The sequence below is a fragment of the Electrophorus electricus genome, chromosome 18 (genome assembly GCF_041902795.1).
Source record: "Electrophorus electricus isolate QZ-2024a chromosome 18, ASM4190279v1, whole genome shotgun sequence".
NCBI classification, from domain to species: domain Eukaryota; kingdom Metazoa; phylum Chordata; class Actinopteri; order Gymnotiformes; family Gymnotidae; genus Electrophorus; species Electrophorus electricus.
In genome coordinates, this window is record NC_137514.1 from 3,716,816 (window position 1) to 3,744,625 (window position 27,810).

At 38.8% G+C, this 27,810-nt stretch overlaps 1 protein-coding gene and 3 long non-coding RNA genes across 5 annotated transcripts; 1 reads left to right on the forward strand and 3 right to left on the reverse strand.

Moving 5' to 3' along the window:
• Positions 1 to 427: 427 nt before the first annotated feature.
• On the forward strand, positions 428 to 19,509 carry LOC145651950 (uncharacterized). 2 transcript variants are annotated; one of them, XR_014118128.1, is made up of 3 exons: positions 428 to 693; positions 1,586 to 1,655; positions 18,720 to 19,509. It is a non-coding gene; the product is annotated as an uncharacterized LOC145651950 (long non-coding RNA). The 2 variants fall into 2 exon arrangements; XR_014118127.1 differs by lacking the exon at positions 18,720 to 19,509 and adding an exon at positions 2,231 to 2,364.
• Positions 5,014 to 8,639, reverse strand: LOC145651949 (uncharacterized). The gene is made up of 5 exons (XR_014118126.1): positions 8,512 to 8,639; positions 7,759 to 8,021; positions 7,147 to 7,378; positions 6,822 to 6,881; positions 5,014 to 5,335 (listed from the first exon to the last, which is right to left on the reverse strand). It is a non-coding gene; the product is annotated as an uncharacterized LOC145651949 (long non-coding RNA).
• On the reverse strand, positions 8,754 to 12,462 carry LOC145651956 (uncharacterized). The gene is made up of 4 exons (XR_014118135.1): positions 12,362 to 12,462; positions 12,114 to 12,156; positions 11,762 to 11,833; positions 8,754 to 9,829 (listed from the first exon to the last, which is right to left on the reverse strand). It is a non-coding gene; the product is annotated as an uncharacterized LOC145651956 (long non-coding RNA).
• Positions 13,092 to 27,810, reverse strand: LOC113568559 (uncharacterized). The gene is made up of 4 exons (XM_081701555.1): positions 27,563 to 27,810; positions 14,661 to 14,730; positions 13,748 to 14,092; positions 13,092 to 13,393 (listed from the first exon to the last, which is right to left on the reverse strand). Exons 2-4 carry the CDS (start codon positions 14,719 to 14,721, stop codon positions 13,092 to 13,094), a joined length of 708 nt encoding a protein of 235 aa, XP_081557681.1. The 5' UTR covers positions 14,722 to 14,730; positions 27,563 to 27,810.

Consider the following 27,810-nt stretch of genomic DNA (forward strand, 5'->3'; position numbering starts at 1 on the left):
CCACATAAACTTCAGCTAAAATAAGCATCTTCGTTTCCATGATGTCCAAAACTATTGGCGATCAAATCATTCTTACGGTTGTACGAGTTTCGCCAAACAGCCTCAAACCCATGCGCTATGCTATCTGCTAACAACACTGAAGCACTGACAGTACACAGTGCGCAGACCTTTAAACATTAAACGGATGACTAAATAAGGCAAGCGAGGGGTCTACGTTTTCGTCTAAGCGTCCTCTATTTGATAAAACAACTGCCAATCACACCGCTTGCCCTGGAAACATTTGGTGAGAATTGCTGTCACTCCAAGACAATGGCGCTGCAATGGCCAATAGAAATCAATATAAAATGGAAAAGGGGGGGGGGGGGGGGTCTAATGCTCTATCCATTAATACTTTTACGTCAGTAACGTGCAGTTAGAGTTAAACAAAGGCTGCGTAGTTTGGGTTTGCTTACGAAGGAACTGAACGCGTGTTTTTACGCAAAGAAGTGAGCACGGAATTAAATAACTTTATTAACACTCTGTATACCATTTAACCATCTAAACATCTCACACAGTTGTTTTGATGGTAATTTAACTTTCTATGACAAAAGAACTTATCTTAAAGCGGAAGAATGTTTTAAAAGGCCACATTGTGGAAATTTACCCGAGCGTGGGATTTGTGGCGATCTGATGCATGTAGACGGCTGCAAATCGGTAAGCAGGTACTTGTATTAGTCCTAAGAAATGTTATGTTGATCAATGTACTGTACTTTAAGAATATTCGATGTTATCAATAATTTATTTGAGTATGCCAGTTTGGGCTTGCTAGGGAGCGTTAGCGCATAAGGGGCTTAAATAAAGAGAGTGAAACAATATATGTAATATGTGTGATGATCAGTAAGTGGGTGATTGGAAACGTGATTGGGTGCTACGATTGGTTGAAGAACAGGTGAGTGACGGACTGGAGGTGTCTGATTGGCTGGGTGACAAAGAGTGTGTGTGTGTGTGTGTGTGTATGTGTGTGTGTGTGTGTGTGTGTGTGTGTGTGTGTGTGTATGTGTGTGTGTGTGTGTGTGTGTGTGTTTGGCTGGCTTGGTATCAACATTCTTCATCTTTTGGGTGGGATGAGAATAGAGCTCCTAGAACAGACCTGAACAACAAGCTCTCACTACATACAGTTTGGCCACTTCAGTCTTCTACACTGCTTAGGACATAACAAAACTGTTATTAATACAATGTGTACTTGATTTATGACAGTGTAAATACATGTGTATGTAATACTGAGATGAGGTGTTAAAATAGTTGAAGTTGTTTTTATTTTGTTAAAGTTGGTAGAATTATTTTGTGTTTTTATTCTTATCTCATCTGCTTTCACCTTTTTCATTTACAGTCTGGACAAGGATTCCTCTAAATCCTTTTGTGATTCAATCCAGAATAAATAGCCCTCAAGGAATAAAACTGAATTGAAATGAGATGACAAGAGCCAAACCTCCTCAGTAATACAGTTGTGTCATCAGATCAGTCTGACTGATATTTGAAACAGTGTAAACAGAAGCAGAAATGTGATGCACTCAGCTGTGTTGTGTGCTGTTGTGTGTCTGTGCAGGTTTGTTTAATGATGACACTCAGAACTCCTCTTCTAACTCTCACTCTCATCACTCTGTTCATGTCTCTGGGTAAGACTGCAGTCTTCATCAAAATTGTATTTTTCTTTGTAAAATTTCCAAAACTGTTGAAACCCGCACAAATTCTGATAACAGAAAATTCTGATATCTAGTATAACGATTTTCTGACACAGTGTTCCCATTTAATGAAGTTAATTTACATTGGTTACCAAAGCCCCCACATCCCCCTCACCACTGCTACAGAGCTTGCTGAGTGCTTTGCGGTTTTTCTCAAGTTTAGGGCAGTCTTAGATTAAGAGCACACTGTGGTAAGATTAAAATTCACAACCCCACTATAACTACAAAGTGCAGATATATTTTTTGTTTGTTTTTCTCTTTACTCAACCTCATATATTATGTGACTGAGCGTTAAGTTGTTCAGAGTCACTAGTGTCCACTTCTCCCCAAGCTCCTCCCCCACCCTGCTACAAGCTCTTTTCACTTTGTGGTTTAGCTCAGAATCAGCTCAGAGTTCTGCAGTATCTGCTGGAGTTAGAGAGGAGAGAAGTGAAGCTGTAAGAGAACTCCCACTCTCTTATGGGGCCCAGACTCCTCTAATGACCTCTTTCATGCATCATATGTTTCAGGGATTTTTGGAACAGAATGGAGTGTGAAGTACAAACAAACTGAAATATGTGCTTTAAAGGGGTCCACAGTGTTTATCAATGGCACTTACACAAAGCCAGCAAAATTTAATGTGAAAGAGGAATTTTGGGTCACAGAGAATTTCAATGGACATGAGGACAAGCCTGTATATTGCAGACCCACTAATGCCTCAGGCAGAGTCCAGTGTTATGTAGATAAACAGCAACACTTCTCCCTCAAACTGATTAATATAACGAAGGAGGATGAACATGACTATCGCTTCAGAATCAAAACAAATGTAGCCAATGAAAAATGGCTGGGAGATCCTGTTAAGATCAGTGTCACAGGTGGGTTAAATCTTTAAGTCCCAGTTTTCTAACTGTGATGTCCCTTTACCCAGAGAAATTTGAGTCTTGAAGTTCATTAATGCCTATTTTTAACTATGATGCACATTCTCACTTCATGCAAAGGCATTTGAGTTTAATTAAGATGATTATTGAGAGTTGTGAAACTGATTAAGGGTTACTCTGATATATTAGTTGTACTACGCAATTTGTTTCTCTATTATTTTTTAACAAATTCAAGACAGTTTCATGACAGTTTCATAATCGAATGTTTGCTTCCTAGGAGATTTGTTGAGGCTCACTACACACAATCCACTACTGTTATTGTGATAATCCAAACAGCTGTACTAACTGATGCTCAGCCTCTGTTGATATATGCTAGTAGATTAAAGAGGCCCCCAGTTAGGGTGTACTATTGTCTCTATGTGTGTTTTGTTGTATGTCTGTATGCAGGTAATCCATGTTGAATCTTATTATGCTGATGTTCAGACTGAAGGGCCTCCTATGGTGCAAAGGGAACATCGTGTGTGCCTTGTCCCTGGAAATAGCTGTAAATGTGACAGAGCACCAGTACTGTGTGGTGTGCCTCTCCCTGTCCAGCAGATGGAAAAACACCCCAATGTACCTGTTGTTAAATGGGTCATATCCGCATAGGGAGTCACCCTTCTGCTAGAACTCCATCCCCCATTCTGCTGTTCCTGGGAAAGTCACACTGTCACCACACCATCAGTGTCATTTCACTTAACAACACGAGGATGTCAGAGTTGTTCGATGTAAACTACGCGCATTTGGACTGGCTCCTGTTTGGACTGGCTCCTGGCTCCTGTTAGATAGCTGTGTACTCAATACCTCATGTTTCTAATTAACTTGGCTTGTTATTACTACTAACAAAGGATGATTGGACAGTGGTAGCTCAGTGGTTCAGGTACTTCATTTGTAAACAGAAGGTTGCTGGTTTAAGCCCCACCGCTGCCAGGTTGACACTGCTGGGGCTCCTGAGTAAATCCCTTAACCCTCAAGTTGTACTCAGTCATAATTGTAAGTCACTTTGTATAAAAGTGTCAGCTAAATGTAACTGATTTAACCAATGGCAAAGGTGATTTCATATTTTTGTAAATAATCTGCATATCACTTCCAGGAGAAATGAATATTTGCCACATGTAAAAGGTGTGGTCAGACCAGGAAATTTCTCCAGATAAACTGGCCTTGACTGGAATTTTTTGCCTTTTTATTCTCTGTTGTTATTCTGCTACAGTAAAAGACAGCAAAGTAAGAATAAAATGTATCTGTTTTCTCTCTATGCATGCTTACAAGTATAAGAAATAATGCTGACCTAAGTCCACGTATTCTGCTACCATGTAACTTCTTCATTTGATGCCTGCTTTGCTTGCCAAAGACCACATTTGCCTTTGTTATTGTTCTTCCTCTTTTTTCCCTGTGCTTGCTCTTCTTGTCAAACACAGGTAGTCTATAAATTACACATACTATCTAACTACAAACTGACTCTGTGTCTCACTGCAGCTCAGACGCTCTCTTCAGGTGCCTGAGGTTCACAATCTGGATGCAACCAGATTCCTCACTAAGAACTGACCAACCAAATACTTAACATCATATATACACTGTGCCAGTTAAAACACTCAGATGTAGTTCCCCCCAAAAGGACGTGTTCTCAGAGATTCCCACTCTAGAACTAAATTAAATTTTGACAGCGTCATGTTACGTCAGGACTGACCAACCAATCTGAATGGACTTACACACATAAACAGGGATGTTAGAGTATGACAGAAAGAGGAGTGTGCAGAGCTACTCGTTTGTAGCTTTTTAATAAAATATTCAAAAACTGAGAAAATGCCCTTAGATTTCATTACGATGCTTTGGAGGAAACTGCATTAAAATAAATGGACTAAATGAATGAATGAATGAAGGGATGAGTGAATGAATGAATGAATGAATGAATGAATATAGTATTAAAATAGTTGTGACTATTTTTTATTCGCATGAGGTTCATTTAATTATATAGATTAGCAAAATTATAAGAAGGTTATTTTTCATCCTTGCAATAAAAATGCAAAGGACGCTTTTATTTTAACATTTTCTGAGTATCAATCATTAATGTAAAACACTGAAAAGCTTTTCTTCTGAAGGAAACTACATGTTAAATTTATTCTTTCCCTCTCTATTTCTCACTCTTTTGACTGCACTGGTGTCACGTATGGGCCCCCTTCTGGCATCCCTGTTTACATGATTTCCCTGTCGTGTCTTTGTTTTCCTTTACTTCCTGGTTGTTCCGTTCCTTAGTTTCGTTTTCTCCATGCCTGTCATTCCTTTTACCTGTTCCTCTTTCCCAGTGCTTGTTTTGGTTTAATCTGTTCCGCTCTCTGGTCTGTATCTCCACCTGTAATGATGTTCGCCTGTGTCTGGTTAGTTTATAAGTCTTGGTTATTTAAGCCCTGGCTTTGTTTTGTCTTCCAGTTTGTCAGTTATTTTGGCATGTTCGGTTAAGTTTCTAGTTGTTGTCACTGTCACTGACCTTGTCATTGTTTTGCTGTTTGCTTAGTTCGTGTGTTAATTTGTCTCAGTGTTTTCCCGTGTCTCTGTTTGTTAGCCTCTCATGTTTTGTTTCCTTTGTTCATTAAAAGCCTCCTGCGTTGGCATTTTGCTTCTCGCCTAGTAAACGTTACTGCAGTAAACGTTACAATTGGGCCATAGCTGCAAGTGTGATATTTCTCAGGGATGATTCTCTTAGTGGTGTTTCCTCAAGGCCTATAAAAGGACACACAGGAAAAAATATCAGAATACAAGGATATTTGGAATAACAATGGACACACACACACATGCACGCTCATTCAAATGTCATAACAAAATGAAAATAAAATCACATTTTTGTGTTATCTAAAATTAATAATAATCTATTCCTGCAGATTCTATATAGTTATGACAATGTAAAGTAGCCTAATGCCTAAGAAAGCTGTGTACTGTATATTTCCAGTATTCATTAACTTGTTTTTTGTACCTTTTTTCTAAATAAAATACAGCTCCTATTTAATGGTAAACACCCAAAATATGTAAAGAAAGATTTGGAATACAAATGAATAACTTTTAGTCACAATGTGTTGATTTCCAGTAGAATTTCCACCAGAAAAGTTAGACCTCATTTTGATCTGTAGCTTAAACCGCAAGGTTTTCTGAGAACTACAAATGTGGAACACAAAACTGATTGAAGAAACCTACATGTCCACACTGATGGTTCAGCAGAAAGATGCTCGTGGGTTTTCTTTGTTTGAGTAGAAAAGTGTGCTTATTACTTCAGTAATCCTATTGATAGATTAGGTGCAGCATTATTTATAATAATCTAATAAAATCAAAAATTCACTTTTTACATTCTGTGAAGCAGAGAATTAAAATACAAAACAGAAATAGTGTGTGTGAGAGAGAGAGAGAGAGAGAGAGAGAGAGAGAGAGAGAGAGAGAGAGAGAGAGAGTTCATGATAGTTGACCTGGTGTATGACCTTGCTTCCAGTTTTCACTTTACTCTTGTCTGCTCTAATAGTTAGTCTGCAGTTGTACATTTGTATATATTCAACTTTTTCCTTTTGTTGAGTGGTCACTGGTAAGTAGGGAGTGACTGCCATTTTGTTTTGGGATGTGGTTTGATCAGTTTTCCACTTAGGGAGTAAATTTAGTTTTGTGTGTATTTTCTTTTGTGTAGGTTGGTTCCTCCTTCTTTATATCTGGTGTAGTTCTGCACAGGTGGGGTGGCATTGTTGCAAGTCAGAGTCACTTCACTATTTCACAGATGGATAAAAAGACATTATTTGGAGGATCTAATACCCACAAAAGGAGAGAATGTGAAGAAATGAATATAGCATATTCTGCCTGAAAGGAGGAACAGGGAGACTACAGTTATGGTAAACATCAACCAGTGATACAAAACCATGTAGTTACAGCTGTGTAGTGTCTATATAAACGTTCATTAGCTGACTTGTATTTGAACTTGCATTATCCACTGTTCTAAGAACTGATTTTGGAGATGGAGATGATGTATGGTTGTGCTACCATTACTAATGTTTTCACCTTAAATCAGGCATAAATAACACCATGTAAAGAACGAATTTGATAATAAAATGTCTCAAATTAAAGATATTCTATTGTGACGTCATGAAACAAGAGCAAGGTGCAAGTGAGGAGCATAATTGTTTAATTCCCAAATGCAACCAAAGACAGAAAATACATTTTTAAAGTAACTTACTAAGCAGAGCCTTTAACTTGAGACAAGGGGCCATCATTGTAACGCACTGAACTCAGGCACCTGTGGGGTTTAAATAGGGTGCAGATAAATGAGGTCTTGGTCTAGGTGATTATTCAAGTAAACAGGTGATTTGGATTGGGGAAGTGAATGTGTGCAGTGATTGGTGGATGTGGTCTGTAAGGGCTGCCTGTGTACCAGCGAGGGTCTGACATCTATACATGTTGAAGATTTAGTGACTCTTTCGTGTTTCATTGTGTTTTACATTTTAACTGTGAAATTCATTTAGTAATAGTTTATATTATATAATCAAACAATGTAAACTCACATCTGACAGTGAGAGTTTGAGCAGGAGAGGGGAGATGTTCATATCCTCTTACAGCACACATATAACTGCCTGCATCCTCACTGCTGACTGGCTGCAGGTGGAGTGGGTTTGTATTAGAGGATAAAGGACGTCCATTTTTGTACCAGTTGAATGTTGTATGAATGTTCTCTCTCTGTCACTTCAGAAGGAGTGTTCACAAGGAGCTCTTGTACAATGAGATACTAATGGAGGGCTAGAAGAATTAGAAGATCCTTTAAATCATGCAGGAAAATATCAGGCAAAAAATAACATGATATTGCGGTCACCTTTCTTTTGTTTACTTTAATTTGAAACTGTTTTGGCATTTGCTAAAATCAAATTGTGTAGTACAAAGAATATATGAGCATAGCCCAAAATTAGCTTTAACAACTCATTAATCAGCTTAATTACCCTCAAACCCCTTTAGTGCAAATGTGCATCACAGTTAGAAAATGGTGATCATCTCACCTGTGACTTTGAGTATAATATTATGGCCCAACATAGTCATAAATGAGCTTCAACACTCAAATTCCTCTGGGCAAAGGGACACTGTGCATCACAGTGAGAAAATGGGGAATCCTGGATTTAACCCACCTATGACCTTGACAGGATCTCCCAGCCATTTTTCTTTGTGTACATTTGTCCTGAATCAGAAGTAGTAGTTACATTCATCCTCCTCTGTTACATTATTCAGTCTGAGATAAACAACACTTCTATCCTATCTCTGTGATCCCAAATTCCTCTTTCACTTCAAGGTGTTTTGGGTATGTATAAGTGCCATTCAAAGACACTATAGACCCTTGTAAAACATGTTTCAGTTTGGTTGTACTTCACACTCCATTTTGTTCCAAAGACTCCTGAAACATACATATGATGCATGAAAGAGGTCATTAGAGAAGTCTGGGCCCCATAATTGAGTGGGGGTTATCTTATAGCTTCACTTCTCTCCTCTCTTCTGAGTTAAACCCCAAAGTGGGAGGAGATCCATAAGCCTTGTAGCAGGGTGGGAGAAGGGCTTCAGAATTAGCAGAAATTAGTGACTCTTTACACAGGAAATGTGGTATGTGATAATCAGAAACAAGTTCAAGTTTGAGCTAGAAGTATGTTACATCACTATTTATTAAAGCAATTTATTCGAGAATTCATAATGATACTATTAAAGTTACTGTTAATTTGGCAAAGTTTTTTAGTACAGATCATTTCAATGGATGACATGGATGAAACCACTGCAAATCACAAATGCATAAGAATTTGAACAAGCCAAATCATTTGAAAAGTTATAAGCAGCTACACAGCAAACTTTATATTTTGATTTTAGAAAGAGGGATTTTAAGATGGAGTGCTCACCTTCACAGTGGAAACGGTAAAGCAGAGCAATAGAGGGCAGACACAAATGCTGAGTAGAGATTTATACTGAGTGTTAGAGATGTATGTCAGAATTACAGTCCAGAGATGAACAACTGAATAGAACAGATCTGGAATACAATAACAAACACAACACAGAGATATAAGTGGGAAACACTGACCAGAGAACGCAGACCAATATATTATACAGGATGATCACAACAACCAGACAAGATATCATAGAGGAACTCAATGACCAGTGATGAAACATGGCCAACACAGGCCTTAAATACACAGGCTAACAAGAGGATAATAAGAAACACCTGAAACTAATAAGGGGTAGAGAAAAATGAAACAAGAAACTAAACCTCGAAATCAAAACAAAGACATGAGGCAGGTTGCCAAGGGTATTGCTATGCTAGAATAGGGGAAGCATGACATGGGAGTATTACATTAGTGGAGCCTTCTAACTGTACAGAGAAATGCAGATTACATCAGCTAAGATATAAGAGGAGGCATATCCTAGCAATTTCCCACACAACCAATTTGCCACACAACCTTTGAAAGCATCAAAACTGGATTGTGAAGTGCAGGGGGTGCTGAGTGTCAAGCTGTATGCTGATCAGGTTCACATCTTACATTTGTGACAGACTACAATTCAAGCAATTGAGGATTACGTGCCTTTCTCAGGGGCCTAACAGTGGCAGCTTGGCAATGTTGGGGCTTGAACCAGCAAACCTTTTTTTCATTGTGGTATTAAGTGGATGCCAGTTATATTTGACGCAGCACTCTTGAACTCAAATAAGCTCCTGCACCCTAGAGCTGCTATTTTCAGAACCTTGGACAGTACTCCTACTTTATACATATGCAAAATTACCCATGCTTATCTTACACTGCCATCTAGAGAAATGTTTTTGTAATTACCTGCTTTCTGTTTTACATTCTTTAACCCACATGGATGTAACCCATCTTTCATGCAAGCGACATCAACTTATATTTGCTGACTGAACTGAGGTCTGCATTTGATCTGATTCAGCTGAGGTCTGCATTTGATCTCATTCAGATGAGGTTTGCATGTTATGAGCTGTGTTTTGCCTCTGTCAAAGGGGGGATTAGCAATTACAGTGAATATATTTTCATTTTCTCTTTGTGTGGAAGGAAAGTGTAATGTTCACAAATAATGACCAATGAAGTTGTAAATAATCAGAGGCTTATCTTTGAACAGATTACATGTATGAATAAGAGCAAACCACTGTGTTCCTCCAGTATCCAAGCTGAATTCAGGAGAGACAGATTGATGCAGCATGAAGGCTGAAGAGCCCTGCAGAGAAGAGTGTTTAACAGTCAAACTACTAGTTCATGTCAAAATGTTTCACAGACGCTACACCTCTGAGCTGTCATGTTGTGTGGCTGATGTGTTTAACACCTTGGAGATCTGATGACTAGTATTTTCTCAGCAGCAGCAGCAGCCACAGAGTGTGAACACACAGGAAGACCTGGTGCCATAAATTCCAATAGGAATCCCACAGGTCTGAAAGCCCCATCAACCTAGTCCGAGTTAAGCTAGTGCAGGATAATTGTTTATTTCTGAATATAAAAAGCAAAAAATGGGCTGTGTCGGCCTGCACAGGGATACTAAAGAAGGCAGAGCAAAGATCAACCACGGTGAAGAGTGTGTGTGTGTGTCGGAAATTATATTTTTTATACTAGAGACATCTGGTATAATGGGTGATATCTAATTTAGACATTATGTCATAACCCAGAAGATTAAATTGTGAGTTGGGAATATTCACAAATTGATGGTGAAAATGTATTCCACAGTCAGTGACAGGTGTAACACACTGAAGGAAGGTTTTGTGGGAAGGAGATGTGCAGCCCATTAACTCCCACAGAACTAATGGATGCTCCAGACGAGACCCTCATGTTTTGTCCCACTGTTGAAAGACTTGAGTCAATGGAACCCTGTTTTTTTGCTTGTTTGATTTTTTACAAGGGTAAATAGGCAAGCCAGACTCTTTTTCCATTGCCTCCTGTTTTTAATTTAACTAGCAGGTCAGAGTGTCTTTCATTAAGCTGTCATATATTTTGGTGCCATGATGTTTAACAACAGCTATTAGCTAATAAGTCCATGATAAAGAGTTTAAAGGAATTATTTTTTGTCAGTCTTATAGGTGCTGGTAGTGTGGATCTAATCCTTACATGATGGAGCTTTTGTTGTTTTGTAACCTTATTTGTAAGGGTCGGTGCCAGGCCGAGGCCTCCTCCGACCACCAGAGGGAGGTCTTGAGTCAGGCACGCTACTAATTAGGCTTAACGCCCAAAAGCTGGGCTAGGTCTATATAAGCCCAGTGACCCAGTGCTGGGTCTTTGCCAAAGTTCTGAGCCAAGTTCTGGGTATTGAGGTCTGTGAGTCCTTGTGTGACACCTCACTTCTGTGCTGCGAGGGTGTCTGTCTTTTTACGTCTCCTCCCTTCTCCAGTTTTCCCCCTCAAATCTGTCTCTCTCCTAAGCCTCCCCTTAGCCATTACAGCTGCTCCCTGTTTTCTGGTTTTGTTTGGGAAGTTTTAGTTTGATTATCCCCAGGGCATCAGGGCTGCCATCCTTCCTGTGGTGTCCTTGGTTATCCCTTTTCCCACGCTCGGCGTGGTTGCTCACCCAGTAGGCTGTCGGTGTCATCACCTGGGTTCGAGCTCATCTTACATTATTTTGTTCTATTTTCATTGTAGTTCAGATTGCTAGAGTGAGAATCCCTGAGTACACATACTGAACAAGATATAAACATCATGATGCTTTTGAGGAAACTGCATTCAAGTATTTTAACTGGATTAAAATTAATGGACTAGATAAAAATTGAATTAACAAATAATAAATTACTTAGATTTATTAATGATTTATATTTCCAGAATAAGACCATGGTTATTTTCCATCAGTACAAAAAAAAAAAAAAAAAAGAAAGGCTGCAACATTTTTTTGCAGTAATCACTGAAAATCTTCATATGGCTTAACAAATTGAAAGAAAAGAAAACAAAAAACCCTGCTTGTTTTGGCATATCTAAATTTAATAATTTATTCCTGTGGATTCTACATAGTTATGGTAATGTAAGAAAGCTGTGTATCGTAGTATTCGTCCAGTATTCAGTAAAAATGACGAGCTTTACACATCCCATCTTAAAAAAGATTCTAGAGTACTATCAAGATTCTAGAGTTGTAACCGAGTTCTATAACTGTGATGTAACTGATATGATGAACTCACTGCAGTATTCTCATAAACAGGAGAGCTGGATGTGGAAGTGTCACAGGTATGACAGGGCTTGAGGCCGGCATTCTGTGAAGCACAGAGTTAATGATGTGCAGTTTAATGAGAAACACTGAATAGCTTAATAGCTAAGGTTTCACTGGAGTTTATCCACTAATGTTATTTTGTTGTTGACAGTCTGCATTTCAGATGGAGCTCTCACTCTGACATAAACAAATGCTAAAGATACAGAACTAAGACTGACACTGTCATTACAAGGCTCTGATTTGTCATGACATGAATTATATGAACTCTAGCAGGTTTAAGACTCCTTATTGACAAATATATCTGGATTTCTGTGATAGCTCACCCCATAATCAGATTCATCTGTATTTCTCTTTTGCCTCTTGCCTCTGAGCTCAAAAATCCCCAAATGTCAGTGTTCATCCAAACAGAAAACAGAGAATAAACATTAATATTCATAATATTGCATTTATGATATTAGTCATATTTTCAAGATTTCCCATATTAATAAAGTGCTTTTGGAAAGGAACAGAAATAAGGTACTATAAAGTTATCATTTATACATGTAACTTATATTAACATCTTTCACTTTACCTTCTTAAACTTTCTCTCTTCATAAATAAAACTATTGAGAGCGGAAATACAATCCCACAGAGGCCGACTCCAAGAGCTACAGGCAAAATGTAGAAGTGATCTGCTGAGAGAAACAGACATATGCACACTATTGTTCCTACACACAATATAGGGCTTTCATAATGTGATTAGCAAATGAATACGTTAATGAACTGATGAATGAAAAATGAAACAACTGTCTGTCTGTCTCACCCTTTAAAGTGACATGTATTGAAGCTGATTTCAGCATCCCGTGTTCATTCTGAGCTACACAGTAGTACCAGGTGCTGCTATTGGAGCTGATGGTGATGTTGTAAGTCTCTCCAGATCCTACAGGTGAGGTTACTCCTTCTTTAAACCAGGTGTAGTTCTGCACAGGTGGGTTGGCATCACTGCTGCAGCTAAGAGTCACAGAACTGTTCTCCACTATTTCACCAGAGGGACTGATGGACACTGATACATTCTTTGGAGGATCTAAAAACCAGGAAATAATGGAATTATTTAATCACCAGAGGAGGTATTTTCTTTATTGAACCTTTACAAAACACAGGATTTCAAATGTTTTATATATATATATATATATATATATATATATATATATATATATATATATATATATATATATATATATATATATATATAATTCTAATAAGACTTTACTACCTCATTGTATTTTTTAGATTTTAACTGAGAAATGAACTGAACTTGGCAATCAAATGAACTTAGCAATAATCAGATAATCATATAATGAAACCAACATTGTAAACTCACATCTGACAGTGAGAGTTTGAGCAGGAGAGGGGAGATGTTCATATCCTCTTACAGCACACATATAACTGCCTGCATCCTCACTGCTGACTGGTCGCAGGTGGAGTGGGTTTGTATTGGACGATAAAGGACGTCCATTTTTGTACCAGATGAATGTTGGACTGTCAGTCAGACTGCAGCTGGTTGCACACGTCAGAACTGCTGCTTCTCTCTCTATTACTTCAAGAAGAGTGTTCACAAGGAGCTCTAAGACAATGAGAGAATCATCAAACCAAACGAATGGAAATCGATCACAATTAGACTTTATAATCATCCAGAAAAACTTCAAGCAATTAAGAAAATTATTCTGCTGTCATGAAACTGTCTTGAATTTGTTAAAAAATAAGAGAAACAAATTGTGTAGTACAACTAGTATATCAGAGTAACCCTTAATCAGTTTAACAACTCTCAATAATCAGCTTAATTAAACTCAAACACCTTTACATGAAGTGAGAATGTGCATCATAGTTAAAAATAGGCATTAATGAACTTCAAGACTCAAATTTCTCTGGGTAAAGGGACATCACAGTTAGAAAACTGGGACTTAAAGATTTAACCCACCTGTGACACTGGTCTTAACAGGATCTCCCAGCCATTTTTCATTGGCTACATTTGTTTTGATTCTGAAGCGATAGTCATGTTCATCCTCCTTCGTTACATTAATCAGTTTGAGGGAGAAGTGTTGCTGTTTATCTACATAACACTGGACTCTGCCTGAGGCATTAGTGGGTCTGCAATATACAGGCTTGTCCTCATGTCCATTGAAATTCTCTGTGACCCAAAATTCCTCTTTCACATTAAACTTTGCTGGCTTTGTGTAAGTGCCATTGATAAACACTGTGGACCCCTTTAAAGCACATATTTCAGTTTCTTTGTACTTCACACTCCATTCTGTTCCATCAACCCCTGAAACATATGATGCATGAAAGAGGTCATTAGAGGAGTCTGGGACCCATAAGAGAGTGGGAGTTATCTTACAGCTTCACTTCTCTCCTCTCTAACTCCAGCAGCTAATGCACAACTCTGAGCTGATTCTGAGCTAAACCACAAAGTGAAAAGAGCTTGTTGCAGGGTGGGGGAGGAGCTTGGGAGAAGTGGACACTAGTGACTCTGAACAACTTAACGCTCAGTCACATAATATATGAGGTTGAGTAAAGAGAAAAACAAACAAAAATATATCTGCACTTTGTAGTTATAGTGGGGTTGTGAATTTTAATCTTACCACAGTGTGCTCTTAATCTAAGACTGCCCTAAACTTGACAAAAACCACAAAGCACTCAGTAAGCTCTGTAGCAGTGGTGTGGGGGATGTGGGGGCTTTGGTAAACAATGTAAATTAACTTCATTAAATGGGAACAGTGTGTCAGAAAATCTTTATACTAGATATGAGAATTTTCCTAATATTTGTGCAGGTTTCAACAGTTTTGGAAATTTTACAAAGAAAAATACAATTTTGATGAAGACTGCAGTCTTACCCAGAGACATGAACAGAGAGATGAGAGTGAGAGTTAGAAGAGGAGTTCTGAGTGACATCATTAAACAAACCTGCACAGACACACAACAGCACACAACACAGCTGAGTTCATCACATTTCTCCACCTGTTTACATTATTTCAAACAACTGTATTACTGAGGAGATTTGGCTCTTGTCATCTCATTTCAATTCAGTTTTATTTCTTGAGGGCTATTTAGTCTAGATTGAATCACAAAAGGATTTAGAGGAATCCTTGTCCAGACTGTAAATGAACAATTTGAAAGCAATTGTGATAAGAATAAAAACACAAAACCATTCTACCAACTTTAACAAAATAAAAACAAATTCAACTATTTTAACACCTCATCTCAGCAGTACATACAAATGTATTTAAACAGTCATAAATCAGATACATATTTTATTAATAAAAGTTTTGTTATGTCCTAAGCAGTGTAGAAGACTGAAGTGGCCAAACTGTAAGTAGTGAGAGCTTGTTGTTCAGGTCTGTTCTAGGAGGTCTATTCTCATCCCACCCAAAAGATGAAGAATGGTGTCACCCAGTCAAACATGTGCACACACACACACCCACACCCACACCCACACCCACACACACACACACACACACACACACACACACACACACACACACACACACACACACACACACACACACACACAATCACCCACTCATAACCACTCTTTGACACCCAGCCAATCAGACAACTCCAATCTGTCAGTCACCTGTCCTTCAACCAATTGGACCACCCAATCACTTCCATCTTGTTTCCAATCACCCACTGACTGGTCATCACACATATATGTACTTTGTTTCAATCGCTTTATTTAAGCGCACAGGCATCTCCAGTCAATGTTTCACAGTGACCTTCTCTATTCCAAAAAAAATCTAGCAAACCACAATGAATATTTTATCCTTTTGCCCTTTTGAAATCTTTTTGATTTATGTTCCATGTTCCCTTCAGTTAACTCCTGCTTTGTCTATTAGTTACTTCATTAAATGTACATTTTATTACTTTTCAGTCATGCCTCACTACTTTCCTCAAAAGGTTACAAAGGGTTTGAAAAATAATGTTGGAACTTACAGGCACTATGTGTTGAATTCCAGTAGAACTCTTCATTCCTAATATAAATTCTAAATCTCAAAACTTAAAGGTGAGCAAACACATTGATCGTAAAAAGCTAAATCACACTCAGTGTATTGCAGATTTTTTCCCATGAAATGTTGCAGCACTGTAATGGAGGAGTTGACTTGACCCAGGACTCTTAGCACCAGAGGTCATATCACTGCAGGGCAATCTGACTAGACAAGGAACTTGAAAGAGAAGGGAGAGTAAACTCTATAGTCTACCAAACCACTCACCAAAATCTTCTTCATTATCACCCAAGATCTAACAACCAAAGACTGTACACCAGACAGAAGGCTCAACACCACTGTTCAGGATGTGACACAAAATATCCATGAATACATCTTAGCACCGGACCCCAAGGATGAGCTGATGAGGGTGTTACCCAGTCAGAAAGGGGACATGGTTACCATGGACACAGAAGAGGGGTCAGGTCAGGATTACCTACATGGAATTTAACACTGACAGGTAGCAGAAGTGGCTGACAAGACAATCTTACCAATGTCTGGAAAAGGCAGGACTGAAGGACAGTACAGAGTCACTGATCATGGTAGTAAGAATACAAGAACTAAGCACTAGGTTAATTGTAACAGGGGTGCATTACACCACACAAGATGCAGACTGTACAAAGGAGCCTCTGAGAGTAGCAGCAGCACAAGATGCCTGCAGGGAAAGCAAATATTAAGAGACCTGACCAAGTGGCAGAGACCATGTATAGAAACATATGCAAGACATATAATCTGAACAACTTCAAATCTGTGTGTTAACAAAAAGGTTGTCCCAGTGGTGACTGGGGCTCTTGCGGCAGAGACACCAATGCTGGGGGGTGTGGCTCCAACAGGAATAAAACCATATATATATATATATATATATATATATATATACACACATTTTTTGCTTGCTTTTTCATTCCTTTCACTCACACACTCTCTCCATCAGGAACACAAACACACCACATAAACATAACACCACTGAAATCCAAAACCAACTCCAAGTCCTCTAGTACTATATGTGGATGAGAGTTCATGAAGAGTGGTAATGTTCTCTTGACCTTTATGCTATTTACTAAAAGCACAGACTACAGGGAAATTTAACAAACAAATGTAAGTTAATAAAGAGCTCTTCTTACCTCACTGTGCAAACTCTCATCAGCAGTGTGGGAACAGAGGAAAATAAACTCAGAAGAAACAGCTTTGAGGTTTTAAACTTGTGAACTGTCTGTGGTGTATTTAATTCCTTGTTGCAGACTCAGACACACACACACACTCACTCACAGTACTCTGTGGGTGTTATTCCTGTGTTTCAGGGCCTCAATCTTCACGTGCAGCAACTGCCATGCCTGCACGTGGAGAAAACATTTATTTCATTGATTTATATCACTGCACTGTGTGTGTGTGTGTGTGTGTGTGTGTGTGTGTGTGTGTGTGTGTGTGTGTGTGTGTGTGTGTGTGATTTTGTGGTTTTTGTGGAATGTAAATGATTTTATAACTGGCAGGTCAAAAATGACATTTAGACAATCTTTGGACCCTGGAGGTGTACAGGTTTCATGGCAATTTAAATTTCATGTTGAAAAAGGATCATTAAGGGGGTTTTCTCGGCAGTTAAATGTGATGGTGGGTCATTTTTGACCCTTAAGACAACACAAGGGTTAAACCACAAACCACCTCTTTAAAGATTTTTACTGCTCAGCCACACAAGAGTAAAATATGAATGTAATAACATTTAAGAAAACATCCTTAAATATGTATGTGTCTAAATGTATCTTGTAACTCTGATTATGTTGCACAGTGACACACAGACTTTGCAAAATGTTTTGCAACTGCTGTCACTAATAATTAATTTTCTTTCTCTGATCTTTCTGCACACAATTCCAGCACATACAGTTACATCACTGCAACTACACAACTTCATATGTATTCTTGAACAAACTCATTTAATCAGTGGTGGTGTAATATACTTTAGCACAAATGTGAACTTCGTTCTGACGAAAAGGCCCCATGTTTCCTGTGCACAGTCACTCATGTCTGCTAGCCCCTCCGCCACACTGCTACAAGTCTAACAGAGCTCTTCTCACTTTGTGGTTTAGCTCAGAATCAGCTCAGTGTTCTGCAGTAGCTGCTGGAGTTAGAGAGGAGAGAAGTGAAGCTGTAAGAGAACTCCCACTCTCTTATGGGGCCCAGACTCCTCTAATGACCTCTTTCATGCATCATATGTTTCAGGAGCTTTTGTGAGTGATTTAAATGTGAATTATAACCAGCACATAACTACCTTAAAGGAATCCATGGAATTTATGAGCGGCACGTACACATAGCCAACATGTCTTTGACTGAAAGAGGAATTCTGCATCACACAGTTAAGATTGTGGAGAAGCCTGAACAATGTAAAGGCACTAATGATTCAGGCAGGGACCAGTGTTATGTAGATAAACAGTTTAAAACTAAAGGAGCAAAGAAAAGTTTGTAATTCTTTCCATACTGTTATTTTCATCCTCCGTTTATTATATGTATATACACACACACACACACACACAAAGTGAGAAATTGAAATCTGATACTGATAGAACTCTAAAAACTATAACTTTCTTGTGCATGTGTATATCCCCTCTATGACCTCACAAATTTATTGTGCATACACATTATTGTGCTGCTCACATGTGTGACATGAGCTGGTCTAATTTTAAAGTCATCATACTTATGTGTGAACAGAGGAAGTCATGTGATCAGAAATTAACCAGTTGTTTGGAAACCTTTGCTTTGTAATAGAATAAAAGTAGACAATGCATAGTAGACTGTGAATAATATTATTTGTATTTCTGTTGTAACATTGACAAATTATTTGTCCTTTATTATTTTCTGATCAGACCAAATCCAGCTATAAAGGTTTAACTAAGATTCATTTATTTGCTTTTACTCGTCCAGTGTCACTCATTCTGAGAAATGTGCCCCAGGGCCCTGAGCAAGGACAACCAGACCAGGCGAGGCAGATGGTGAGATCAGCAGGACAAGTTAAGGAAAATATGGAATTTTTCCTTACAGTAGCACAGGAATACTGGAATTGACCTTGGTCTATGTGCACTTTTACATAAAACAAGGATGAAGTAACAAGGTACAGCCATGTATTTTAACAAAAAAACAAACAAAAAAACACTTTCACCATCCTTTTTAAAGATGAAAATGTTTAAATAAACAGCAGTTCATCATTGCGAAGTAAAGAACACCACTGTATGGGCCTAGATGAAGTTTATGCCTGAGACTAGAATACACAGAATTGTCAATGGTAATTTTATACTGACACTCCAAATTAGTTCATGATTAGACATAATCAAATTCTAAGAAATCACCTGTAAATCTCTATTCTTTTAATCTCTCTTCTGTTAATCTCTGTTCTGTTCATTTCTATTCTGTTAATCTCTATTCATGCTGCATTAAAACTTATCTGAACTAAACAAAGAGTCTTACTGTTCTATAATGAGACTGATCACCATGTTCAAATATCAAATGATGAGAACAGAGGCAGCACAGAAGTGAAAAGCTAGATGTGGTTAACACATTTATCTGCAAGATCCCGCCGTTGAGAGGGTATGCATGCCCTTTCTGGCTAAAACTTACTTTAAACTAAAGACAAATATCTTTAAAAATATGTATTTACCACATCAGCAAGAAGGCGATGATAGAGAATTAACCTCTACAGACATAACTGTACACATAACTTAGCTCTGACCACTACATTTTTTTAATATTCAATTTTAGTTCAACATTTTACACTGTGAAGACTGAACTGCATGATTAAGATTCAATGCATGATTTTACGCTTTTGGAATCAGCGCCCCCTTCTGTTCGTCTAGTTACACCTGCACCACTACAGACCCCGAACTGAAAAAGCACTGAGCCATAATGGTAGATAAGCAGTATAACATACTTGACAATCGCAAATAAATACAAATTATTTTTCACTTACAAAAGAACAATAAATGACCCCACAAATCTCTCAAGTTCAAATAATGAATAAAATCAAATTCAGATGAAATAAACAAAATTTCAGAGCAAATAAACATTTCTTGAAAGCATTGTGTACTAAAGGGGAATGCAGTGAAAGACTATAAAAGGTGCAGCAGGTAACAGTACTCCCAGTTCTCTCTTTGCTGAAGACATGAGTGCACGCTTCAGTGCCCAACAGGTCATAGATCTGATTTTTTCAGACGTCCAGGAATAACAAGAGATCAATGATTTAGAAGAGGTATCTGAAGAAGAAGATGGGGAGGAATACGACCCGGAGCACGATGAATCATCTCCAGATGAAGAAGAAATCCCCCAAGCTAACAGAGAGACATTTTTGTTAAAAAATGGCAAAATAACATGTTCCCTGTTACCATATGACACACATGGCAGGGAGGCAACTCAAAATGTCATAAGGATGACCCCAGGGCCCACAAGATATGCAGTTGCTCATGGCCATGGCATCACTTCAGCATTCTCTGCATGTATATCACACCAGTCATCGAAGAAATCCTCCTGGAAAATGACAAATTTGGAAGGTTTCTCTATATATGGGGACATCTGGAAAATAATGTATGTTATTGACCTGCGAACTTACATAGGGCTGCTAATTTTAGCAGTTGGTTTATTGGTCACGAGGTGAGGCTACAGCTTGTCTCTGGGACGCAGAGAGTAGAAGGGCGATTTTTTGTGCCACAATGCCACTGAAAGTGTTTCACACTGTTTCACGAATGCTAGGAGAAAAATGGGAGATTGATATGTTGCAGTTGAATTTCTCACTGTAGGGTGCATAAGAAAATATCACTATGTTGCCAAAAAATGTTGATGACTGTAATTGTTTCCTTTCAATACAATATATTAAAAACTACTTTCTGCACATTTCTGCTACTTTCGGAAGCTATAGAATTGCCATCTCTTAATAAAATGTTAATGTTTACACCTATGCAGAACATTAAGCAAAAATGATGATAATACATCTCTACTTTAGTGTACGAAAAAGAATATAACTGGTGTGCTGTAATAAAAACGAGTGGTGGCCAATGATTAAATGTAGTCTTTCTGCAATGTGAAAAGAGAAAACTCAAATATTCATAGACAGACTTGCATGAAGGTTGTTTCTTCAATCAAAGTAGATTGGGGCTTTAAAACTCAATTCAGCTATTTTATTTTAGGGGTTTAGTGAAGGCAGATCATTTTTGACCCTTAGGACACGAGGTGTATACATAATATTAAGACAACACGAGGGTTAAAGGAACTGAGGCTGCAGATGTTCTGCTGCTTCTGTGTCTCCTAAGTGGACAGAGACTTGGTAGTGCTAAAAGCCACAGAAGAGTCAAATACACTTTACAGAAGGAGCAGTAAACATTCAGTGAGAGCTCAGTGACCCTGGGGCTGAACCTTTACTGTTCCTTAATCAACATGTACTTCATTTGACCTTTACTGTTCCTTAAACAAAGTGTACTGCATTTCAGCAGAGCCTTGATAATCGTCACTCAAACTATCATTACCTGCCACCTCTGTACTTTAACAATCCACTTCAGGCAGTTAAAAACAGACACATGTGTTCAACCCAGCAATGCAGTTCAGGGAATCCTTAATTCATGTATGTCTCATATATACATGTCCATGTCCAGTGTGAGGTGATTTAATGTGAAAATGTCACTTTCCGATGCAAGAAAAAATGAAATTAACTATCTGGATAGTTTTTCTAGAGTAACGATCCCAGTATGTATTTTGTATATTGTCTCTTGGATGTATATTTGCTTTTGGTCTGCTTCTCCAGTGTTGACCATTGCCTGAACTGCTTTCTCTGTGAAATCATCTGTATAGTAATTTTTGCTCTGTACTAGTTTTTAACTTTTGTCTGTTTTTCATTTATGCAGTGGATTTCCCATATTGTCAGTAAAACTATTTTTGTTAAACTCATCTGCACACATCTGATTAGTCATGTTGCCTTACATTGATCTTTATCCTAGTAATGGTTTCTACAATGTGATTTTAAACCATGGTGCTTTATATCTGGGCTGTTGAGTGCATTCTTTTAAAGTAAGACAAATGATCAACCTACTGGTCTACAACTGCTGTTACCTGATACATGTACACAAGATGTATAGAGAAACAGCTCTAAATCTACTTTTATTCCACTATTCAGTTGTCTGCCACACTGTTTTCATAATGAAAGTCTTCATTTTATGGTTGTGGACATCACCTTATTGAAAAGCAAATATAAATATCTTTATGTGCATTGAAATAATATGAACTGCAAAAAATATTGCCAACTAAAGGCAAATTATGACTATTATGTTCTTCTGTAAAAACACAGGCTCCTCTAATGATGTCACTAATAATTAATTTTCTGTCTCTGATCTTTCTGCACATGATTCCAGCACATACAGTTACATCACTGCAACTAAACAACTTCATATGTATTCTTGAACAAACTAATTTAATCAGTGGTGGTGTAATATACTTTAGCACAAATGTGAACTTTGTTCTGATGAAAAGGCCCCATGTTTCCTGTGCACAGTCACTCATTTCTGCTAACCCCTCCGCCACACTGCTACAAGTCTAACAGAGCTCTTCTCACTTTGTGGTTTAGCGCAGAATCAACTCAGTGTTCTGCAGTAGCTGCTGGAGTTAGAGAGGAGAGAAGTGAAGCTGTAAGATAACTCCCACTCTCTTATGGGGCCCAGACTCCTCTAATGACCTCTTTCATGCATCATTTGTTTCAGAATCTTTTGTGAGTGATTTAAATGTGAATTATAACCAGCAGATAGCTTGTTCCTTAAAGGAATCCATGGAATTTATGAGCGGCACGTACACATAGCCAACATGTCTTTGACTGAAAGAGGAATTCTATATCACACAGTTAAGATTGTGGAGAAGCCTGAACTATGTAAAGGCACTAATGACTCAGGCAGGGACCAGTGTTATGTAGATAAACAGTTTAAAACTAAAAGAGCAAAGAAAAGTTTGTAATCCTTGCCATACTGTTATTTTCATCCTCGGTTTATTGGTTTGGTTTGATCACATACATACATGCACACACACACACGCACACACACACACACACACACACACACACACACAGTGCAGTGATAATAATCAATAAACAGAAATGTTTTCTCCATGAATGTGCAGCCATGGCAATTGCTGCATGTGAAGATTGAGGCCCTGAATCACAGGAATAACACCCACAGAGTACTGTGTGTGTGTGTGTGTTTTTTTCACCTCAGTTTGGACAGAGCACTCTCAAACCATTTCACTGCGAGTTATAATGTGTATGACTATGTATGTGACAAATATACTCTGACGATCCACCATCGTCCCCGTCCCGAAGAAACCTCGACCCTCCGACCCCAATGACTACCGCCCTGTTGCCCTCACATCAGTCGTGATGAAGTACTTTGAAAAGCTAGTCAGAGACTTTATCACATCTTCACTGCCAGCCTCCATGGACCCACTGCAGTTTGCATACCGCCACAACCGCTCCACTGATGATGCAATTGCACATCTGCTCCACACCACACTGACCCACCTGGACGAAGGGAGAGAAAATTATGTTAAAATGCTGTTTGTCGACTACAGTTTAGCATTTAACACTATCATCCCCTCCCTACTCACTACTAAGTTGGAGGATCTAGGACTGCATACATCCCTGTACGGCTGGATCTCCAACTTCCTAACAGACAGACCACAATCGGTACGGGTGGGCAACTGTGCCTCATCCACCCTCACACTCAGCACTGGAGCTCCTCAGGGTTGTGTCCTAAGCCCCCTGCTCTACTCACTGTACACTTATGACTGCACAGCCACTTCCAGCTCCACCATCATTGTCAAGTTTGCTGATGACACCGTTGTCATGGGCCTGATCTCGGACAACGATGAGAGGGCCTACCTGGAGGAGATTAAACACCTGGAAAATTGGTGCCAGGAAAATAATCTCCTCCTAAACGTCAGTAAGACAAAGGAGCTGATCGTGGATTGCAGCAAGAAGCAGGAGCAGCACTACCAACCTGTGAGGATCAGTGGAACCACGGTGGGGAGAGTAGATAGTTTCAGGTACCTTGGTGTTCACATCTCACAGGACCTGTCCTGGTCCTGCCATACCAACTCCCTGGCAAAGAAGGCTCGTCAGCGTCTTTACCACCTCAGACGCCTAAGAGACTTCAGACTACCCTCCAAGGTACTGCGAACTTCTACACCTGCACTATCGAGAGAATCCTCATGGGGAACATCACGGTCTGGTTTGAGAATAGCACCAAGCAGGACAGACAAGCACTCCAAAGGGTAGTGCGTTCCGCAGAGCGCATCACTCACACGGAACTTCCTGACCTGCAGACCATCTACTACAAGCGGTGCCAGACCAAGGCCAGGAGGATTGTGAAGGACCCCACCCATCCCAATAATAGGCTCTTCTCTCTGTTGAGGTAAGGGAGCCACTTTTGCTCCCTGAAGACCAAGACAGAGAGACTGAAGAGGAGCTTCTTCCCACAGGCCATTCGGGCCCTGAATCAGGGAAACTGATAAACTGTGGGGACCACCACCACCATGTAGCATAACTGTATATATATATATATATATATATATATATACACATAGATATTCTATTACCACCATGTAACATAAAAACTGTAAATATGCCATTTTTCAAAATGGATCTGTACATTCTGTACATTGTGTACATATATATATATATATACACACAACCATATACATTGTACATTGCGTATATAATCATAATATACATATATTGTACATACATTGTTAATATATTTTTGTACATATATAGAATATATATTTCTCTATGCGCCCGTTTTCTTTTTCCTCAGTTTGGACAGAGCACCCTCAACCATTTCACTGCGAGTTATACTGTGTATATATGTGACAAATAAACCAAACTTGAACTCGAACTTGAACTTGTGTGCATGTGTGTGTGTTTCTTTGTGCATGCGTGTGTGTGTCTGAGTCTGTACCAAGGAAATAACAATCACAGAGCAATCTATGGTCTGTGTGTGTTTGTGTGGGTGTATATACATTTGTTTGTGTGTGTGTGTGGTTGTGTGTGTGTGTGTGTGTGTGTGTGGGTGTGTGTGCGCATGCATTTGTTGAAAAAGGAGAGAACAGTGCAGTAAAACAGGAAGAGAATTTTAATACACTAAAATTAACATCATTAAATACACCACAGACAGTTCACAAGTTTAAAACCTCAAAGCTGTTTCTTCTAAGTTTATTTTCCTCTGTTCCCACAGTGCTGATGAGACTTGGTACAGTGAGGTAAGAAGAGCTCTTTATTAACTGACATTTGTTTGTTAAATTTCCCTGTAGTCTGTGCTTTTAGTACATAGTGAAAAGTCAAGAAAACATTACCACTCTTCATGAACTCTCATCCACATGTAGTTGTAAAGGACTTAGAGTTGGTTCTGGATTTCACTGGTGTTATGTTTGTGTGGTGTGTTTGTGTTCCTGATGGAGAGAGTGTGTGAGTGAAAGGAATGAAAACACAAGCAAAAAATGTGTCAAGACTGTGTCAGGGAAAAATGAATGTGAGAAGAGTGTGTGAGTGAGTGACAGAGAGGAGTCTTAATTAGGACAGTCCAGGAGTTATTATGATAGACCAATTTCTGGGAACCAGCAGTCAGACCCATCTGTGAATTAGTAATGAAAAATTTACATTAGGAACAAAGAAAAAGAAACCAGGAACAAGAAAATAATGTGATGACAAAGAAAAACTTACAAAGGGCTAACAAGAAATTGGTGTGGAACATCATTGCTCCCTCTGTACAGAACACTCAACCAATGATGAAGACCCTGCGTTAGCCACAGACTATGCTTTGAAACACCAGCCACTCTTACTCCAGCTACTACACACACAGACAGACAGACAGACAGACAGACAGACAGACAGACAGACAGACAGACAGACAGATAGATAGATAGATAGATAGATAGATAGATAGATAGATAGATAGATAGAGAAAGTGAGAGAGAGAGGCCTCTGACAGAGTATTTTCACTGATTATAGCCTTGAGCGCTTCTGAAATGAGATTGATGGTTTTATTCCAGTTGGAGCCACACCTTCCAGCATTGGTGTCTCTTCCACAAGAGCCCCAATCACCACTGGGACAACCTTTTTGTTAACACACACAGATTTGAAGTTGTTCAGATTATATGTCTTGCATATGTTTCTATACATGGTCTCTGCCACTTGGTCAGGTCTCTTAATACTTGCTTTCCCTGCAGGAATCTTGTATTAGTGTTACTTTCAGAGGCTCCTTTGTACAGTCTGCATCTTGTGTGGTGTAATGCACCCCTATTACAATTAACCTAGTGCTTAGTTCTTGTATTTTTACTACCATGATCAGTGACACAGTACTGTCCTTCAGTCCTACCTTTTCCAGACATTGGTCAGATTGTCTTGTCAGCCACTTCTGCTACCTGTCAGTGTTGAATTCCATGTAGGTAATCCTGCCATGACAGCGCCACTGTTTTCACGGTAACTATGTCCCGCTTCTGACTGGGACATGCCCTCATCAACCCATCAATCGGGGCCAGTGTTAGGATGTAATAATGGATATTTCATGTCACATCCTGAACAGTGGTGTTGAGCCTTCTGTCTGGTGTACAGTCTTTGTTTGTTAGCTCTTGGGTGATGATGAAGAAGATTTTGGTGAGTGGTTTGGTAGACTATAGAGTTTTCTCTTCCTTCTCTTTCAAGTTCCCTGTCTAGTCAGATTGTCCTACAGTGATATGACCTCTGGTGCTTAGAGTCCTGGGTCAAGCCAACTCCTCCATTATAGTGCTGCAACATTTCATGGAAAATAATGTGTGGTTTAGCTATTTACTATCAATGTGTTTCATCACCTTTAGGTTTTGAGATTTAGAATTTATATTAGGAATGAAGAGTTCTACTGGAATTCAACACAGTGCTTGTATGATCCAACAGTATTTTCCAAACCCTTTGTGAACTTTTGAGCAAAATAGTGAGGCATGAGTGAAAGGTAACTAATAGGCAAAACAGGAGTTAACTGAGGGGAACATGTTACATAAAGCAAAAAGATTTCAAAAGGGAAAAAAGATTAAGTAGTCCTTGTGGCTTGCTAGTTTTTAATTAGAATAGAGAATAGTCAGTGTGAAACATTGACTGGAGCTGCCTGTGCGCACAAGCATTTTAAAGCTCATTTTTGAACGATTTGTACTTGTTCATTTTAACACTATGCGTCTGAAATTGTACACATAGCACAATGATCATTCAGGATTCAAAGTGAAGTAGACAATTGGGAGAAGACATCCATTCACATGCAGGCGTATTTGTCCATCATTTAGTTACATTTGAGCTCATCTAATACAGAAGAACATGTTAAAAAAACATAACATGCCTTTGATTTTTTTGGGTGTATAATGTGTCTATTGATGCTGGAGATCCAGTTTCACTCAAACTCTACATTTCCTGATTCACCAGGGTCTTGCGTAATAAACTGAAGTTTTGAGCACATACATGAAATGACTAAATAGCTACATAACGTTTTACAGTAGGTGTCCTAGACTTCTCCTTAGTGTCCCAAAATCTCTCTAAATGCACACAAAGTCATCAATCACTATACATCAAGTCTGCATGTTTCTTTTTTTGCTAAAACATCACAGTAAGTTACTTTAGTAAGTTCCACAACAATATGAGCTACATAGCATCATTGTTGGCATCATTGCTAATACTGTAAATACTGTAATACTGTAAAGCAATAGTATACTTTCTCATTTATACTTACAATTTGTAGCAGGATTACGATTTTTTCAAGCAGTGAATGGTAACATCCAGTGATTTGCTATGAAAACATCGAAGCTAGTTCATGCTAGCAGCACGCAAACAACTCCACATAAACTTCAGCTAAAATAAACATCTTCCTTTCCATGATGTCCAAACGTATTGGCGATCAAATCATTCTTATGGTTGTACGAGTTTCGCCAAACAGCCTCAAACCCATGCGCTATGCTATCTGCTAACAACACTGAAGCA

Bases quoted from the DNA above. Each gene is read 5' to 3' on its own strand.
- LOC113568559 (XM_081701555.1), bottom strand. From the start codon at position 14,721: ATGATGTCACTCAGAACTCCTCTTCTAACTCTCACTCTCATCTCTCTG. The intron at 14,093-14,660 runs GTAAGACTGCAG...CATATGTTTCAG, and splicing joins CTCTCTGTTCATGTCTCTGG to GGGTTGATGGAACAGAATGG. The intron at 13,394-13,747 runs GTGGGTTAAATC...TCATTGTCTTAG, and splicing joins TGTTAAGACCAGTGTCACAG to AGCTCCTTGTGAACACTCTT.